At 45.1% G+C, this 18,220-nt stretch overlaps 1 protein-coding gene across 3 annotated transcripts in view; it reads left to right on the forward strand.

Annotated features, from left to right (window-relative positions):
- DVL1 (dishevelled segment polarity protein 1) overlaps positions 1-17,774 on the forward strand; it is a 60,681-nt gene extending 42,907 nt beyond the window's left edge. Inside the window, exons 7-16 of one of the 3 annotated variants that reach the window (XR_005953773.1) lie at positions 491-560; positions 1,173-1,312; positions 1,605-1,681; positions 2,172-2,239; positions 4,648-4,797; positions 7,816-7,947; positions 8,698-8,865; positions 10,219-10,425; positions 13,209-16,343; positions 16,705-17,774. Coding sequence is in view for 2 of the 3 variants with exons in the window: in XM_041419584.1 (XP_041275518.1) it covers positions 491-560; positions 1,173-1,312; positions 1,605-1,681; positions 2,172-2,239; positions 4,648-4,797; positions 7,816-7,947; positions 8,698-8,865; positions 10,219-10,425; positions 13,209-13,585 (1,389 nt within the window). In the remaining variant the exon portion in view is untranslated. Of the gene's footprint in view, positions 1-490; positions 561-1,172; positions 1,313-1,604; positions 1,682-2,171; positions 2,240-4,647; positions 4,798-7,815; positions 7,948-8,697; positions 8,866-10,218; positions 10,426-13,208 lie in introns of all 3 variants that reach the window. The other 2 variants (XM_041419584.1, XM_041419585.1) reach the window with 2 other exon arrangements.
- Positions 17,775-18,220: the final 446 nt, after the last annotated feature.

Below are 18,220 nucleotides of genomic sequence, written 5' to 3' on the forward strand. Positions count from 1 at the left end.
GACCTCACACACATTTTACCACAGGATAGTGTTTTAGAAGGTCTTTGATAAGCACCTTTGTATTTAATTTTGGAGGTAGGGCAGTGTCTCTCCTCTCACTTCCTGCTGGATCATGTGCTGTTCACTCCTCCCTTTAGGGAGGAGCTGTGGGTGCAATAATTCACATTCCACTGGACACTTTAGGATCCAGGGTTTGCCTGTAAGTCACAGCCAGGAAGCAGAAATAATTCCAGGTGAAGTTCAACTGAGAAAGCTCAGTATAGGAACGTGCTCTGTGTGTTTTGTGATCAGACCTTTGGAGAAAGTGCAGACTCTGCTTAGATTTCTTTCCTGAAAGTTTCTAAATGAAGCATAATTTTGAGGAAGCCTCAATAATTTCTGGCTGCCTTTCAATTAGAAACTTCTTAATCAGTTCCTGATGAGTTAATCCTCAGCAGTTCTTACTCTGAGCCATTTAAAACCTTGAGACTTTTTCTGTTGTGTTTTGCAGTCGTCCTCGTTCAGCAGCATCACTGACTCCACCATGTCTCTAAACATCATCACTGTCACACTCAACATGGGTAAGAGGACAAGCCACGTTTTTTGTGATGAATTTTGAGTGGTAGAGATGTATTTTGTATTTATCTGGTTTCCTAATCCGGAACTGGGCCATTTTCACCAGCAGATCAGTGTTCCTTCCACGGAAGGAGCTGGAACTGCAGGAGTTAATGGTGAGGGATTGGGGTAGAAGGGCACTGGGGGTTTGCATTTCTGCTGTTCCTGTGTTTCATTTGTCAGCCAGGCAGAAATGTGCAGGGCTGCCAGCAAATTCAGCACCTTTCAGCAGCACCAAACCCTTCCTGCCTCTCTGACATGTGGAACAAACATTGCTTAATGTGATCAGTGCTAATTTCCAGGTGTGGACAAGTCTTTTCAGTGTTCTTTCTCTTGCTATTTTTTTTTAAGTAACACTGTCTTGAATGAAAAAATCCTGTCTTTAGCAGCCTTTCCCTGAAGGTGCCAGGCAAATATTCATCATTAGAGCAGCCTGAGATCATTGCAAGTCAAACCTTGCCCCGCTGATGTGCTGAGAGGTTTCAAAGCTGAAACAGCCTCGCTCTTTGCTATCATTCCAATCACTTTGTCTGCTTTTTTTTTCCCCCTTCCCCACCCTCCACTTTGTGTCCATCTAGAAAAGTACAACTTCCTGGGAATCAGCATTGTGGGGCAGAGCAATGACCGGGGTGATGGTGGCATCTACATCGGCTCCATCATGAAAGGAGGGGCGGTGGCAGCGGACGGGCGCATCGAGCCGGGGGACATGCTGCTGCAGGTGGGTCCCTGTCCCCAAATCCTGCTGCTCTGCTCTGCCATGCCACCAGCCCCACGGGCTGCAGTCACCAGGGAAAGGAATTTATTCATCCTCAGAGAAACGTGGCCCAAAGATCGCTGAAATTGGTGATTCTTGGTGAGATGCTACGAGAAATGACATTTCAAAGGAGTGAAGTTAAATGGTGGAATGGAAGTGGTGACCAGGCAGATAAATCGGGGGATTAATGAAGTAATTAAAACACCTTTAACTTTGCTGCTGCAAAGGCTGACCTCTGCTCTCTGCACTGTTTCAGGTGAATGATGTCAATTTTGAGAACATGAGCAATGACGATGCCGTTCGGGTTCTACGGGAAATCGTCTCCAAGCCAGGGTGAGCACATCACAAAACCTCTTCCTATTTATCCTCCATGTGCAATTGTTGGAGCTGGGAAAACCTCAGAGAAATCAACATTCTGATATCCATCAGCATGCCTGATCTCAGCTGTGAACTTCTCAGAGCAAATGATGAATAGGAGAGGTTGGTTCTGGCCAAAACCAACAGGAATTGAGGAGTTGCCTGCTTTCAGCAGGGCTGTTTGTTTATGTGATGAGAATTTTAATATCTCAAGAGCTGATCATCCAACAGATTTCACCACCAGTGCTCATCATTTTTGCAAAACCTGATGTGCTTCATACTGAAAATATTACGAAGCTTCTCAAAGCCATTCATACTGAAAATACTATAAAGCTTCTCAAAACCATTCTCAGAATGTACTTGACAACTGCTGGATAGGAATAAATTTGTTTCAAATAGTTCTTGTAGCATTTCCAGCTCTGTAGAAATTTAAGAATCATCCTTAACCTGTTTTCTTTCTTCCTAGACCTATCAGCCTAACAGTAGCCAAATGCTGGGACCCTACTCCCAGGAGTTATTTCACCATCCCCAGGGGTGAGTACACATTTGGGCTCTTTGCTGGGTTCCTGGGAAGCCCCCAAGATATGAAATATTTTCACCTATTTTGGCACCTAACAGATTCTACACATTCAGTTCTTTTATTTGTTTACTTCTGTATTGGGAGCCTGGGGTTCCACTGCCCACTGAATTCCTGGGAATTTTTCTCTTGGTTTACATCTTTGGATCCAGCTCCTAAACTTCTGGGACGTGATCTTAACTTTTCAATTCATAAAAGGTTTGGAAATAATTATTCCAAATGTTAAAAATCCTAATTTTCTGACAGTGAACTTTTTAGAGAGACCTGTGTGTTTTGAATATGTGATGGAAGCAGCAGTGATCCACGTAAAAAAAAAGAAAATTACCTTATTTTCAGTAGCAGTAAAAGATGTGTGCTCATGTGACAAACACAGCTGCCTCCTGCTGGTGAGGGCTGTGCTGGTGCTGCTGGAACCAGTTTATTCCCAGTCCACAGAAGATGAGAGTGGCATTGAAGATAAGGCTGGAATAAATGCAGCAGACTGTGGGAGCCCCCTTGAAACCCTTAGGAAAACCAGAGAAGCAACTGGAGAACAAAAGAAAACCGCTCAGATCTTTCAAAATTTTGGTTTTTTCTGCAAGTCTGACCCCATTTTTTGTGCCTTTTCCCTGGTGCAGACTACAGGACCTCACTCCATTGAAACCCTTAGTAAAACCAGTATAACCAAGAGAAAACGTCTCAGATCTCTCCAAATCTTGGTGTTTGCTGCATTTCTGACCCCGTTTGCTGTCCCTTTGTACAATCTGTAGCATCTCACTCATGTGAAACCCTCAGAAAACCAGAGAAACAACAAGAAAACAAGAGAAAACCTCTCAGATCTCTCAAAACCTTGGTGTTTCCTACATTTCTGACCCTGTTTTCTGGGTCTTTGTGGTGGTGCAGACTATGGGACCTCACTCCTGTGAAACCCTTATTAAAACCAGTATAACCAAGAGAAAACTCCTCAGATCACTCAAAATCTTGGCATTTACTGCATGTCTAAGCCTGTTTTGCTGTCCCTTCATGGTGGTGCCAACTACAGGACCTCATTCATATGAAGCCCTCAGAAAACTAGAGAAACAGCAAGAAAACACAAGAAAACCCTTCAGATCTTTCAGAGTCTTGATGTTTCATCCAAGTTTTGACCTCATTTTCTGTCCTCTTGTGGTGGTGCAGACTGTGACACCTCACTCACATGAAACCCTCAGAAAACCAGAGAAAGAAACAACAAGAAAACCAGAGAAAACCCCTCAGATCTCTCAAAACCTCGGTGTTTGCTGCAAGTTTTCACACTGTTTTCTGGGCCTGTGTGGTGGTGCAGACTGTGGCACCTCACTCACATGAAATCATCAAAAAACCAGAGAAACAACAAGAAAACACGAGGAACCCCCTCAGATCTCTCAAAACCTCGGTGTTTGCTGCAAGTTTTCACACTGTTTTCTGGGCCTGTGTGGTGGTGCAGACTGTGGCACCTCACTCACATGAAACCATCAAAAAACCAGAGAAACAACAAGAAAACACGATGAAACCCCTCAGATCTCTCAAAACCTTGGTGGTTTGCTGCAAGTTTTGACCCCATTTTCCATCCCTTTGTGATGGTGCCAACTATGGCACCTCACTCACATGAGCCCCTCAGAAAACCAGAGAAACCCCCTCAGATCTCTCAAAACCTTGGTGTTTGCTGCAAGTCTTCCCCCTGTTTTCTGGGCCTTTGTGGTGGTGCAGACTGTGGCACCTCACTCACATGAGCCCCTCAGAAAACCAGAGAAACCCCCTCAGATCTCTCAAAACCTTGGTGTTTGCTGCAAGTCTTCCCCCTGTTTTCTGGGCCTTTGTGGTGGTGCAGACTGTGGCACCTCACTCACATGAGCCCCTCAGAAAACCAGAGAAACCCCCTCAGATCTCTCAAAACCTTGGTGTTTGCTGCAAGTCTTCACCCTGTTTTCTGGGCCTTTGTGGTGGTGCCAGCTATGGCACCTCACTCACATGAACCCCTCAGAAAACCAGAGAAACAACAAGAAAACCAGAGAAAACCCCTCAGATCTCTCAAAACCTTGGTGTTTGCTGCAAGTCTTCACCCTGTTTTCTGGGCCTTTGTGATGGTGCCAGCTATGGCACCTCACTCACATGAACCCCTCAGAAAACCAGAGAAACAACAAGAAAACCAGAGAAAACCCCTCAGATCTCTCAAAACCTTGGTGTTTTGCTGCATTTCTGACCCCATTTTCCATCCCTTTTTTGTGATGCCGACTATGGCACCTCACTCACATGAACCCCTCAGAAAACCAAAGAAACAACAAAAAAACAGGATAAAACCCCTCAGATCTCTCAAAACCTCGGTGTTTCCCACATTTCTGACCCCGTCTCCTGTACCTTTTGCTCGCAGCTGAGCCGGTGCGGCCGATCGACCCCGCGGCGTGGATCTCTCATACCACGGCCATGACGGGAGCGTACCCCCGTTACGGTATGAGCCCCTCCATGAGCATCACCACATCTACCAGCTCCTCACTAACAAGCTCAATTCCCGAGTCGGAAAGTAAGTCACCCCCTGGCCAGCCCAGGGCAGGGGGCTGCTCGGGGCCACCAGGGCCCGGCCACGGGCACAGTGACAGCGGCGGCGCCAGCCAGGCCTTGAGTGGTTTCTCACGCTTGGGGAAAGCAGGAGAACTTTTGGCGAAGGTTGGAGGTTGATGTGGAGGTGTTTGGTCAGGGTTTTGTCTCAGGGAGAAGTGGTTGCTGGTGGATTTTAATGATAGGTTCAGGTTTTTCCACTCGGGGGCGTTTGGTTGGTTTTTAATAAATTTCAACAATAATGTTCGTGTTTCATTTGGGAAATCCTTCCCTGATATTCACGTGGCCTTCTTTTATACTTTTACATCCTTTTTGTTGTTTTTTTGTATTCCTAGAATTTATTGAGCAAGCTAAACCAAAATGTAACATCCCACATGAAATTAGGGTTATATTTCAACCTTTTTCCTGGTTTGGCAGACTGGAAGAGCCATATCCATGAAACCAAGAGGTTGGATTTTAAAGATAGGTTCAGGTTTTTCCACTCAGGTGGATGAGAGAGCTGCCTTCTTGCATTTGATTGGTTTTTAATAAATTTCAACAATAACATTAGTGTTTCATTTGGGAAACCCTTCCCTGATATTCCCGTGGCCTTCTTTTATACTTTTTTGTGCTTTTTAATATTCCTAGGATTTATTGAGCAAGCTGAACCAAAATTTAACATCCCACATGAAATGATGGTTAGATTTCAACCTTTTTCCTGGTTTGGCAGTCTGAAAGAGCCATATCCATGAAACCAAGAAGTTGCCATGATTCAGAGAGGTTTCTTTAATTCAAAAGCTTCTCAGAGCACTCAAATCACAGAATCTTTTTAGTTGGAAGGGATCCAATCATTGAGTCCAGATCTAAGTGAATGGCCCAGACAGGGATCAAATGTTGGTGTTACTAACACCATTCTCCAACTCCTTATCTTGGAAAATTTGTTTAAGGAATATTAATTCTTCCTTTTATTTAACTGAGAATGACACTTTGAGGATTTTAAAGACCTCTGTGGTGTTGGTTATAAAGCACCTTAGATTTTATAATATATATTCCACCTCACCTTGAAGGCAAAGGCCAAGTTTTCTTTTTTATGTAGGTCTTTTCAGACATCAGGCAGCACCACTGAGGGGAAATAATCTGCAGCAGGAAGCAAACGAACCCTTTTCCTGCTGGCTGCTTTATCCTGAGATGTGTTTTGAGCCTTACAGGTCCTGCTGGAACCCAGTGTCTCTGCTGATTGCTGCCCAACAAGTCTGTGCTCAGCGTTCCTCTTGAACAATTCATGATGAACTCATGATAGTGCTGGGCTTGGCAAGTGGGGAACAGGCAGCCTCTCAGTCAGACTTTGAAAATAAATGTGTTTGGGAGCAGAACCACATTTCTGGAGGCAGCTTCTCGTTCCTGTGCCGGTGATTTGAAATATTTCCTTTCTGGAATGCAAGGGAATAAAGGGTACCCCTGGTTTTTATTGTGATCTCTTCCTTCAGCTCAGCCCTGTGACCTGCCCTGACCTGGGTTAGGTGAATTTTTAAAGCTGACTGAATTCAGGCCAAAATGGGAGCATTTCAGATGCATCTCAGAATTTGCCATATTCGTGCAGCAACCAGAACTTAGAAAATATCAATTTTCTGTTCATATGCAGATCTCAGGTCTCCAAGAAAATACAATTTATTGCTCCCCAATATTAGTTTGTTGGTGTATTTTTTTTTCCCCAGACATGTTGCTTTTTGCCACTAACCAAACTAACTTAAAGCAAAAGCAAAGTTTTAGTGTTTATTTGAGGTTTGTAAGTATTGAAGCTGCATGCAGAGCTGGTCTGGGATGTTTTCATGCATATTGGCAGTGCATGTATGGAAAGAAACATTTCCAGTTTTCATTGTTTCACGCTTGCTGTACCTTTTTTTATCCAAAATTTTGGGTTGGCTGGAAAAGGACAAAAGTGCTTTTGAAAGGTGGGTGATGTGGGGAACTGGGAGGGGAGGAGAGGAGGGTTTTGGAATTCCTGCTGGAGAAGGGTCTGGGCTACAAACAGAGATAAAAATGAGATTTCTAGGGATGGAAGATGGGAAAGGAAGGAGGATTTGACAAATTCAACCTCAAGCCTGTTCTGATTTTATTGTAAAAATTGATCAGGAAAGTGTGAAACCTCTGGGGCTCCAGTTCTGCCCATAAATGTGTGACCTGGGAAGGGCTGTGGAGGCGTTTGGGAGGTTTTTTTAAAGTGTTCCATAAAAAAATTGAGGGCAAAGCAATCCTGGGAGGAGTGGGTTGTGAGGATACCCTGGGAAGGGTTTTTTATAAGAAAATCCCTGATTTCTTCTGATGTGGGAAGATTTCTTTTATCATTTAATTTTCCCCACGAGTGTCCAGATCTTTAAATAAAAACTGGACATGGGTTGAGCCATGGTCACCCTTGGTCCATGGAGATTGGGGGGACTCCTGACAGTGAACCCCAAAAGAACAAACCCCAAAAACTTCCCCCATGGTTCTCCATGGGGCTGTTCCTGGGAAACTGAAATGGAAAATGATGGATCACAAAAACCTTTGGGTTTCCTTTCCTGCCAGTCTGGATGCAGAGAGGATCCTGCAGCTGCTCTGGGAAGCCCAGACATGGGGACTCAGCATTTCTGTCACTAAACTGGTGGCCTTGAGCCCAAAATGTGAAAAAATGCTGCAAATGCTGTAATTCACTCTGTGGATGAGGGTGCATTTGGGAACCTCTGTGTATTTATTTTATTTTATTTTATTTTATTTTATTTTATTTATTTCATTCTATTTTATTTTATTTTTAATATGTCATTTATTTTATTTTATATTTTATTGTATTTATTCTATTTTATTCTAATTTTTATATTTTATATTTTTTATTTTATTTTATTTATTTTATTTCATTTTTTTGTATCTGTTGATGAAACTGTATTTTTATTTCATCCAAACTGGGAGCTGAGAAGTTCCTTCAGCCTGAACTCATTTCACAGCAGCCTGTGGCCTCTCTTCCTTTTAGAATTAGAAGAATCTCCCCTAACTGTGAAGAGTGACATGGCTACTATTGTCAAGGTCATGCAGCTGCCAGACTCAGGCCTTGAAATTCGGGACAGGATGTGGTTAAAAATCACCATCTCCAACGCAGTGATAGGTAAGCAGACCCCAGGAATGCTGAGAGGAAAAAAAACAGTGATTTAATGGGAACAGGTTCAAAAAACTACCTTTTAATGAGCTTTTTTCATGTCTGTGAGCTCTTATATTCCATTTATGGGCAGGAAATAACTCTTGTGTCCATGTAGTGTTCAGCTGGCACAGCTTGGTTTAGATAATCTCATTTTAGGTGTTCAGCTGGCACAGTCTGGCACGGATAATCTTCTTATATTCTATTTATGGGCAGGAAATAACTCTTGTGTCCATTTAGTGTTCAGCTGGCACAGCTTGGCACAGATAATCTCATTTTAGGTGTTCAGCTGCCACAGTTTGGCTGAGATTATCCCATTTTAGATGTTCAGCTGGCACAGTTTGGCTCAGATAATTCTGTTTTAGGTTCAGCTGGTACAGTTTGGCTCAGATAATGTGATTTTAGATATTCAGCTGGCACCGTTTGGCTGAGATTATCCCATTTTAGATGTTCAGCTGGCACAGTTTGGCTCAGATAACCCCACTGTAGATGTTCAGCTGGCACAGTTTGGCCCAGATTATCCCATTTTAGATGTTCAGCTGGCACAGTTTGGCCCAGGTAACCCCATTTTAGATGTTCAGCTGGCACAGTTTGGCCCAGATTATCCCATTTTAGATGATCAGCTGGCACAGTTTGGCCCAGGTAACCCCATTTTAGATGTTCAGCTGGCACAGTTTGGCCCAGATAACCCCGTGTCTCCTCTTGCTGTCCCCATTTCAGGAGCAGATGTGGTGGACTGGCTTTACACACACGTGGAAGGCTTCAAGGACCGCCGGGAGGCCAGGAAATATGCCAGCAGCATGCTGAAACACGGCTACCTCAGGCACACTGTGAACAAAATCACCTTCTCAGAGCAGTGCTACTACGTCTTCGGAGACCTCTGTGGCAGTGAGTCCCCACTGGGAAGGACAGAGCTGTCCCTGTGTCACTTCTGTGCCTCGAGGGTGCTCATTGTCCCCTTGTGTGTGTCCCCTCATGATGAAGAGTTTCGTGAGGAAGGATTTCCATGAGGGTGGCAGAGCTCTGGAGCTGCCCAGGGGAGGTGGAGTCTCTCTGGAGGTATTCCAAACCCAGCAGGACACATTTCTGTGTCACCTGCTCCAGGATTGGACAGGGGCATCTCCAGAGGTCCCTTCCATCCCTGCCTCTCCTGGGGTTTCAAAGGAGTGTCCCAGAACAGGGGAGGCCTTCATCACCCTGACATTGTGTGACAAGGGGCTGGTGCTCCCTGGGAGCAAGGAGAGCTCCTGGGGGAGGATGAGCCCATCAAGGAGAGCTCTGAGGGCAGCAGGATTCATTTCTGGTGCTGCCACACTGATGCCATAGGCTTTAGCTTTTCTGTTTTCCAGGTTCTGTGCTGATGTCTCAGGTTTAGCTTTTCTATTTTTCACATTCTGTACTGATCCCTCAGGTTTAGCTTTTCTATTTTTCACATTCTGTACTGATCCCTCAGGTTTAGCTTTTCTATTTTTCACATTCTGTGTTGCTTTAGTGTGCAGTTCTGAGCTTCACATTAAGTGTTGCTGAGCTCTGTGCACAGAGCAGGGAGACAAAACAATTCCTGCTCCAGCTGGGGACCAAGGACAAATGATCCAAATCTCAGCCCAAGAGCACAAACAGCGTGGGCTGGAGAGTGAAAAAGAAGGATGGGACTCCATCAGCTAAAGCTTACAAATTAATTATGAATTATTAATGAATTATGAATAATTGGACAATTAACTCCAATATGAAAATGGAGCAGAACTTGTGAAAGTGAGAGACCCCATGAGTGGTCGTGCATTTTGGGACCATTTGGGTTCCTCTTGGGTTAATTTTGGGACCATTTGGGTTCCTCTTGGGTTAATTTTGGGACCATTTTGGTTCATTTTGGGACCATTTTGGTTCCTCTTGGGTTCATTCTGGGACCATTTTGGTTCACCTTGGGTTCAGCCCTGGCTGGGCTCTTGTGCTGCCCAAGATGGATCCATGGAGGAGATCCTTTTCATAAATCCCTGCTTTATTCTTTAACTTTGTCTAGTCTGTTCTACATCAGCCTCCACATTCCCTGCTGTCAGTCCCACTCAGTTTCCAGCCTGGAAAAGGGGGATGTTCCCACCCTGTCCTCACCCTTTTCTCCCCTCTCACTGCTGGGTGAGAAGGCTGATTCCAGGGCGTTGCTAAGCTTCAAATCCCTCCATAAATAAATTCACAGTGATCATTTTACCTGCTGGGTAAGAAACTTTCCCCTTTTTTCTTTCCCAGATCTGGCTGCACTGAATCTCAACAACGGTTCCAGCGGCGCCTCGGACCAGGACACGCTGGCTCCCCTGCCACACCCTGCTGCTCCCTGGCCCTTGGGCCAAGGATATCCCTACCAGTATCCTCTGCCCCCTCCTTGTTTCCCACCAGCCTACCAAGACCCAGGCTTTAGCTATGGCAGTGGCAGTGCAGGCAGCCAGCAGAGTGAAGGTAAGATGGGATGAAAGGGTTTGAATTCCACCGTTCCCATTATCCCCCGCCATCTGCTTCAGTTCCTTGGTGCTGTCCGTGCTTGTCTCGTGGTTTTGGTTGCTCCCTGCATGGATTGTGTGCAATGAATTAAAGGTGTTTGTGGCTCTGGAGGAGGGGGTTTGGCTTTCAGCTCTCTGTGGGAACTGCCAGGCTTAACCCAGTCAGGGATTGCCAGCTGTGGGGGTGGGCTTGCTGGAAATGAGGCAGTTTCTGTGCTGCTGGGACAGGGCTTAGGACCAAGGTGCTCTTGGCTTTTATGTCAGTGCTCAGCACAAAAGGAAAATCCCATTTTTTTCTAAGTGGGAGGTGGCCAGCCAGGGCTTTCCAGGGCTGAAACACTGCTCCCAGAGAGGAGAGTCTCTGCTGGCATGTGGACAGGGACAGGAAGAGAATTCTGCATGGATTCAAGACCTGCCCTCCTCCTTTTCTTCCCTAGATTCATTTTTAACCTTAGTAAATAAAATCATGTCTTTTTCTTTTTTGGCTGTATAGACACTATTTTTTAAATTTCTTTTTTTTTTTTTTAAATCACTCCCAGAGTGAGTTTTGCTTTTGGAAGTGCTGCCAGTAAAGAAGGGGTGAGGATTCCTTGTGGTTTTCAGTGAGCATCCAATAAATTGGATGTCACTTATCCCTATTCCCCACAGCCAGTCAGATTTTACAAAATGGCACAAAAGGGTTTCATAACACAGGATTTTAGCCTAGCTGCATGTCACCTTATCCCAAAATAAGAAATATCCATGAGGAATCTCACAGAGGTTTTAGAGCTGGAAACTGATTTTCCTGGACAGAACATGGGGGTGGTTTTTGGCAGCTGCTTCTGTGAGCAGTAGGAATTCTCTCCCTGCTGCTGGAATAGGAAAGGAAAGGTGTCACTCCCAAAAAGTGCCAGGGTGTTCAGCTCTGAAAGGTTTCCACTCTTTCCCTGGTGGAAAACAACTTCTGTGCTGTTTCTTGCTTTGTAACTGTTATTCCCTTGTTTTGTCCTGAGCAAGCATTAGACTGAAGGATTCCTAGAGGAATGGCTGACTCTAGGGGATTGGTAAGCCTCAAATTCCTCCATGATGAATTCACAGCATGATCATTTTTAGATTCTCGTGACCCAAATGTTTAGCTGTATTTTGGTTTTGGTTTTGTTTTTAATTTGAAATTTTATTTTTATTTTGAATTGTCTTGGACAACGTCTCAGTGCACATTGGCATATCAACCTGTGGGACTGTGCTGCAGCAGCTCAGAGGGGAGGGAAAATCAGGTGGGAAAACCCCATCCCCAGGCTCTCCAGAAAATAAATAGTCCAAATTTTTTATGGTGGCACCCCTCTGGGCTGGATTTCTCTGCCAGTGCCCTTGCACTGCCCATTAATTGGTGGCCAGGTGGCTCAGGCAGGGGTTGGGAGTGCTGGAGCACAAGGCTGCACTGCTCACTCTCAAAATAATGTTAAATTTGGGGTTTTGTGCCCTCTCTCATTCATCTGCACTATTAAATCGTAACAACCAGCAAATACCACTGCAGAGACCCAGGCTTGGAATATTCACTTAAAATCCAGTGGTTTTGTGGTCTGTTTTCCATCTCTCTGGCACTCTGCAGAAAATGCAGCCTTTCCCCCCAAAATCCAGTGTGGTTTCCCATCTCTCCAATCAGCTGGAGCAGCAGAAAGTCATGGGCATCTGTAGCTCAAGAAGGAGCAGCCCAAAATAATTCTATTTTCCCATTTCTGTGACTCATTTAGACTCAAAAGCTGGTCCCCTGTTCTGGTGGCTGGGGATCATTTTTGGGAAGTCCATCTTGCACTAAGGTGCATGAATTTAATGGGATATTCCTTGGGTTGATTAGTTGAATTAAAAAAAAATAATTAGCTTGGAACTGTCTCCTAATCTGTCTGTCATGGGAACAGAGCAAGATCTTCAGTTTCCATTAAAAAAATCAGGTTTTGATGTTTTGTAAAGCTTGTTTTTACTAACAGCTCAGCTGATACTCAGTGGCAATCCTTTGGATTTCCAAGGTGATTTAGTGGCCTCTCTTGGGAATAATATCCTGGTGTTACTGATTTGTGACAGAGCAGCTCAGGAAGTGTTTCCTAGGGAATTCTCCAACAGCACAAGGCTTTAGTGAGGAATTTTAAAAGGGTCTCCCCAGTGAAGCCAACAAAACCTGAGGGATTTAAGGGTGGCAGAGAAGGCAAAGGGTTTCTTTAGGAAAAGGTAATTTTAAAAGGATTTCTCCCTACTGAAGTCAACAAAACCTCAGGGATTTACAGGTGACAGAGAAGGCAAAGGGGTTTCTTTAGGAAAAGGGAATTTTAAAAGGATTTCTCCCTACTGAAGTCAACAAAACCTCAGGGATTTACAGGTGACAGAGAAGGCAAAGGGGTTTCTTTAGGAAAAGGGAATTTTAAAAGGATTTCTCCCTACTGAAGTCAACAAAACCTCAGGGATTTACAGGTGGCAGAGAAGGCAGAGTGGTTTTTTTTTGGAAGAGGTCCAAAATAAAGCAGAGACAATTGGAATTAAACCTCATTTGCTTGAGTCAAACCCCAAATTCCTGCTTTTTCCTCCCTTTCCTGCTCCCCCCCCTCTCCTGCTGGGCTGGATTTGAGCCAGGAGCTGCAATCCAGCTGCTGCTTTCACCGTGCAAGCTCGGAGCCGCGTCCGTGTCCCCACGCGCGGCACCGCCCCGGCGCTGAGCCGGCGCACGCCACGGGCCCCAACTCATCCTTTCCTCTCCTCTTTTTGGCTTGGCAGGGAGCAAAAGCAGCGGCTCCAACCGGAGCACCAGCGAGACCAGCAGGAGGGCAGCGGGCAGGGAGAAGGAGCGCAAGTCCGGGGGCAGCGGCAGCGAGTCGGAGCCCGGCGCGCGGCGCGAGCGGCCGCTCAGCCAGCTCAGCCAGCGCTCGGCCAGCGACAGGAGCCACCAGAGCCACCACTCCTACGGGCCCCCGGGGGTGCCCCCCTTGTACAGCCTGCCCAAACTGGGCTCCAAGGTGCTGGGCAGCAGCGGCCCGCCCGGAGGGCCGCCGGTGCGCGAGCTGAGCGCCGTGCCGCCCGAGCTCACCGGGAGCCGCCAGTCCTTCCAGAAGGCCATGGGCAACCCTTGCGAGTTCTTCGTGGACATCATGTGAGAGGAAGTGCCTTCAAAAGACTCTGCACAGGGTGGGGTGTTGTTTTTGGGGTTTTTTTTGGGGGGGGTGGGTTGTGGGATGCTCAGTTGGAAGAGGCTTGGCTGTCTTGCATGTCACGGCTTCCTGTTCGCGAGCGTGTCGCAGAAAAGAAAAAAAAAAAAATCGACAAAACTGGACAAAAAAATAGAAAAAAAATACAAACCCCCTCCTACACACCTACAAAAATGAACAAGAGATTCTCCTGGGATTGTTAAATATCAGCAAATCGACGGCATCTTTTCGTTAGGTTTGGTTTTTCTCCCCTGCCCATCTCGTTTTGGATTGTGAATGGCTGGTGTGTGTTCACATCTTAATGAGCTTTGGTCATTGTGGCACCTACTTCAGTGGAATTAGTGTCTCTCTCTGGGCTGATTGGAGGACTGGTATTTCACATGACTTCTAAATTCCTGACAATGCATAGGAGCACTTTGATTTTTTTTTTTTTTTGCCCTGCTTTTTCTCTTGCAAGGACAAAAGGACTGCTGGCTGGTATCTGGGATACTGCCTTGGAATGCTGGTTCTTGGATGCATCCATAGCTCTGAGCAGACATGGCACCCACAAGTGCTTGGAAATGAGCAGGATCCAACCAATTCCTAGAGGAAAACAAAGTTGTGGCTACTTTCTGCTGACTAGGCAGTATAAATCAATCTTTCTTGGGTTCTTCTTAAGGGTTTTTTTAAAGATATTCTATCAAGGGAGTGCTGGAGTCTTGCTACTGTATGTGTTCATTGTGCAGAACTTGTAAAGTTGTTTCCTTCAGTTATTTCCTTATTTCCCAAGAATGATTTTCCAGCTGCACTCGGTTCCTGGGCATTTCAGTCACATCCCTGCTGCCAGGTGTGGCTGTTCCCTCTGCACGTGCACTTGCTTGCAGGTTGGAAGAGTTATTCCCACAGAAATAGGAAAATTGCTGCAGTTCTGTCAGCTTTGCCCTTTTGAAGGGGCTGTTTATCCCATTCCAGCAGAGAAATCCTGGCTCCCACTGGGACGTGGCTCTTCTTTGTGATCCCTCCTTCCTTTCTGAGCAAAATCTTTCTCTTTTTTGTTAAAACAGAGACCTGGAGATGTCTGATCTCCCAGAGCACAGTGGGCACAGAGGTGTGAGAGTGTCTGAGAACAGACCAGAAATGGTACAAAAAGAAATCCTTACCCCACCCTGGAGCTCCCCAAAAAGAAATCCTTACTCTGACTCTGAGTTAAACTCACTCTGGAGCTCCCCAAAAAGAAATCCTTATCATGGCACTGAGTGAGACCCACCCTGGAGCTCCCCAAAAATAAATCCTTCCCCTTGACAGCAAGTTACACCAACCCTGGAGCTCTTCAAAACTAAATCCTTACCCTGACACTGAGTGAGACCCACCCTGGAGCTCCCCAAAAAGAAATCCTTACCCTGACTCCTCCTCCTGCTGAGGAGCTCTGCTGTTGGATATCCCCAAGATTTCATTTCTGGCTATTTTCTGCTCCGAGGCTGTAGAAAGTAAACTCAGGCAGCTTCAGGGCTGTTTAAGAAGATTTTTTAAGGCATGCTGAGCACAGCCATGCTCTCATGTGGCTCATTTAATGAGACAGCCTCTCTGGATTTGACCATGGGGCCATTCCTCTGTTAAATTCTCTTTTATGGGATCCCTGCTGCTGGCAGGATTTAGGGCAGGTGCTTTAAAATCAATTTTTACTGTAAATAAGCATTTTCTCCTCTGGTAAGAAGCTGCTTTTTGAGCTGTTCTGTGCTTTTTGGGTAAATATCCAAGGTGGATGTGAAGAGAGAACATCTTTGTCTCTGTACACACACAGCTCATCCTGAAAACTGACCCTTCAAAATGTCTTTTTAATTCTGATTTTTCACATCTTTCCTTTTTCCCACCTCCCTTTGTCAGAGACTTTGGATGTTTGTGGGAATGGGAAACTCAATTTCTCCTTCCACAGGGAGCCAGGAATTCGGGGAACTCTCACTTAGCCCATTTCTGGGCTTCTAAATTAATTTCCTTTACAAAAACCTCCCCCCAGAAAAGCTGCCCAAGGCTTCTGAAAGCAGAGCTTTCATCACCACCCAGGGATGGCTCCTCCAAAAGAGGCCCTGCCTAAAGCTTGACAGGACTTTTCTTGCCCTTCCCTCCTCCTCCCAGATGCAAACCTGACTTGGTAAATTATTCTGAAAGATTGACACTTAAATCAGGGTAAAAGAGTGGTGGAAATCTGCTCTGTCTCCAGGAGACACTGCTGAGCAGTCTGACAATCACTAGTGGTTCTACTTTTAAATTAATTGAGATTTTTTTTTCCTGGCATTTTATAAATTATGATTTCTCTAAGGCAGAACTCAGAGAGCTGGAGGAAAAAAAAAAATCTTTTAATATTTCCAAAAAAGGGATTAAAGCTGGGGGCTGAGCTTTTCACCCATGTTTCATTTCCAAGAGCTGCAGTTTACACACCTGCTGGGGGTTTGCTTTTGTCTCGTGGTTTTGCTGTTGGCAGAAACTGTTCTGTGTCTTGCTGGTCTTTGCTGCTATGTTGAAAAATGACTTTTTTTTCCTAAATGTGCGTGCTCGTGGGTCACCCTGGGACGAGGCTGTGAGTCCCCAGCAGATGTGGGAATGGTTTGCTGAGGAAATCAGGCTGGAGGAGCTTCCCCCACTGCAGGGAAGGTGCTCTGGGTGTTCCACAGGTGGAGCCTCTTGGACAGTGCAATATGGAACAGTGACACACAAATCTGCATTTTCCCCCGTGCTGGGCTGAAGGGCAGGTCTGAATCGTTGCCAGCTCTGATTCCTCAAAGGAACAAAAATGAGATTTCCCAAATATTGAACAGTGACACACAAATCTGCATTTTTCCCCTTTGCTGGGCTGAAGGGCAGGTCTGAATCGTTGCCAGCTCTGATTCCTCAAAGGAACAAAAATGAGATTTCCCAAATCTCAAATACTGAATAATGACACAGAAACCTGCACTTTTCCCTATGCAGAGGCTGGGCTGAAGGGCAGGTCTGAATCGTTGCCAGCTCTGATTCCTCAAAGGAACAAAAATGAGATTTCCCAAATCTCAAATACTGAATAATGACACAGAAACCTGCACTTTCTCCCTGTGCAGAGGCTGGGCTGAAGGGCAGGTCTGAAAATGAGATTTCCCAAATGCCACCCTTGGCTCCCATGCTCTGTGTCTTTGCAGCTCTGTCCTGCTGGGCACAGCATTCCCTGCAGGAACCTGTGCCAGCCATGCCAGGGGAGCTGCCCACAGTGGGAATTGTGCCAGGGGGAAGAAAATTTGGAGGCTGGAGTGCTGCAGACCCAGCATTTCTTACCCACCAGAGCCTGGAATTGAATTTTGCTGTGCAGGGCGTGGGAGCACCCTCAGAACAGGAGCCTGAAGGAATTGGACTAAAGCAATATTTCAATTACTTTTTTCCAAATAAATAATTTTTATTCTGCAGCTGAGCTCACGCTCACCCATCCCTGCAGCAGGGATGTCTGGGGGCTCCTGGGAAGAGGGGAGGAAACACTTTGGGGTGACTTCTCCCACCCCAAGAGGCAGGATCTGCAGAGAGGTGTCTCCACCCAGTAAATTTTTTTTTGGCAAATAGTCTTAAAAGCATTCTGGTGTCATTTAGCTCCTGTTAATTAATCTGCTTTTCCGAGGAATCAGTGCCCTGGACACTTTATCCAAAGGTTTTAGTGGATGGCAAGCAATGATGCACAGATGTTGACTTTTGCCAGGATTTTTGTTCTCTCTGATTTTTGTTCTCTCCCCTCCTGAGACTTGACGGCTCATGGGTTGATGTAATTGTATTTTTTTTTTAATTTTTATTTTGTTTTTGTTTTTGTTTTGCATTTAACTGGATTGTAATAAGATTGACTTAAAATTATTAATTCTAATCAGTGATTAGAAATACATGTAAAGAATTTTATGTACAGTAGAGGAACAAAGTTACATGATTTTAAATAATGAAAACCCAGACTATCACCTATCCTAGAACTGGTTCTACTCCAAGAGTGACCTCTTATTAGCATGGACTGCACTGTTCCTGTTAAATGTCTATTGCATAATTGAATTCTTTTTTGTAGATATTGTATTAAAACCCAAGTGTCTGTATAGTTAATATATAGCTGCTTATGTGTAAATGCTATTTTAAACACTAAAAAGCTTTTAATTTTATGTGATAACCACAGTGTATGTGTTCAGTTCTTTGCAGTATTTCATTGTGATTTATTTCCTAAATATTGCCTGTTTTTGGACTCTCCAGCAGAAAGAAGGATCACTGGGACACCCTGTGTAAACCCTGGTGAGCCTTGGGTTTGTCAGGACCCCTGTGGGGTCTCAGGGGCTCAGCTGGACTCGAGATTTAAAGGTTTTTCCAGCCTGAATTATTCTAATCTTCCAGCTTAAATAAAAAGAACAAGCGCAGCTTGGTGAGGCAGATTCCTGCTTCCCAGCTGGCACAGATCACACAGCAAGGGGAGAGTGAAACATCATTTAAATTCATAAATCCCAGCATTTTCCAGTGAGGAGAATATCAAATGGTCAGGTTGAAGTGAGTATTAAATTGTCAGAATTGAAGTGAATATTAAATCATCAGAATTTAAGTGAATATTAAATTATCAGAATTTAA

The sequence above is a fragment of the Onychostruthus taczanowskii genome, unplaced genomic scaffold, assembly GCF_017590055.1.
Source record: "Onychostruthus taczanowskii isolate IOZ18803 unplaced genomic scaffold, ASM1759005v1 scaffold61, whole genome shotgun sequence".
NCBI classification, from domain to species: Eukaryota; Metazoa; Chordata; class Aves; order Passeriformes; family Passeridae; genus Onychostruthus; species Onychostruthus taczanowskii.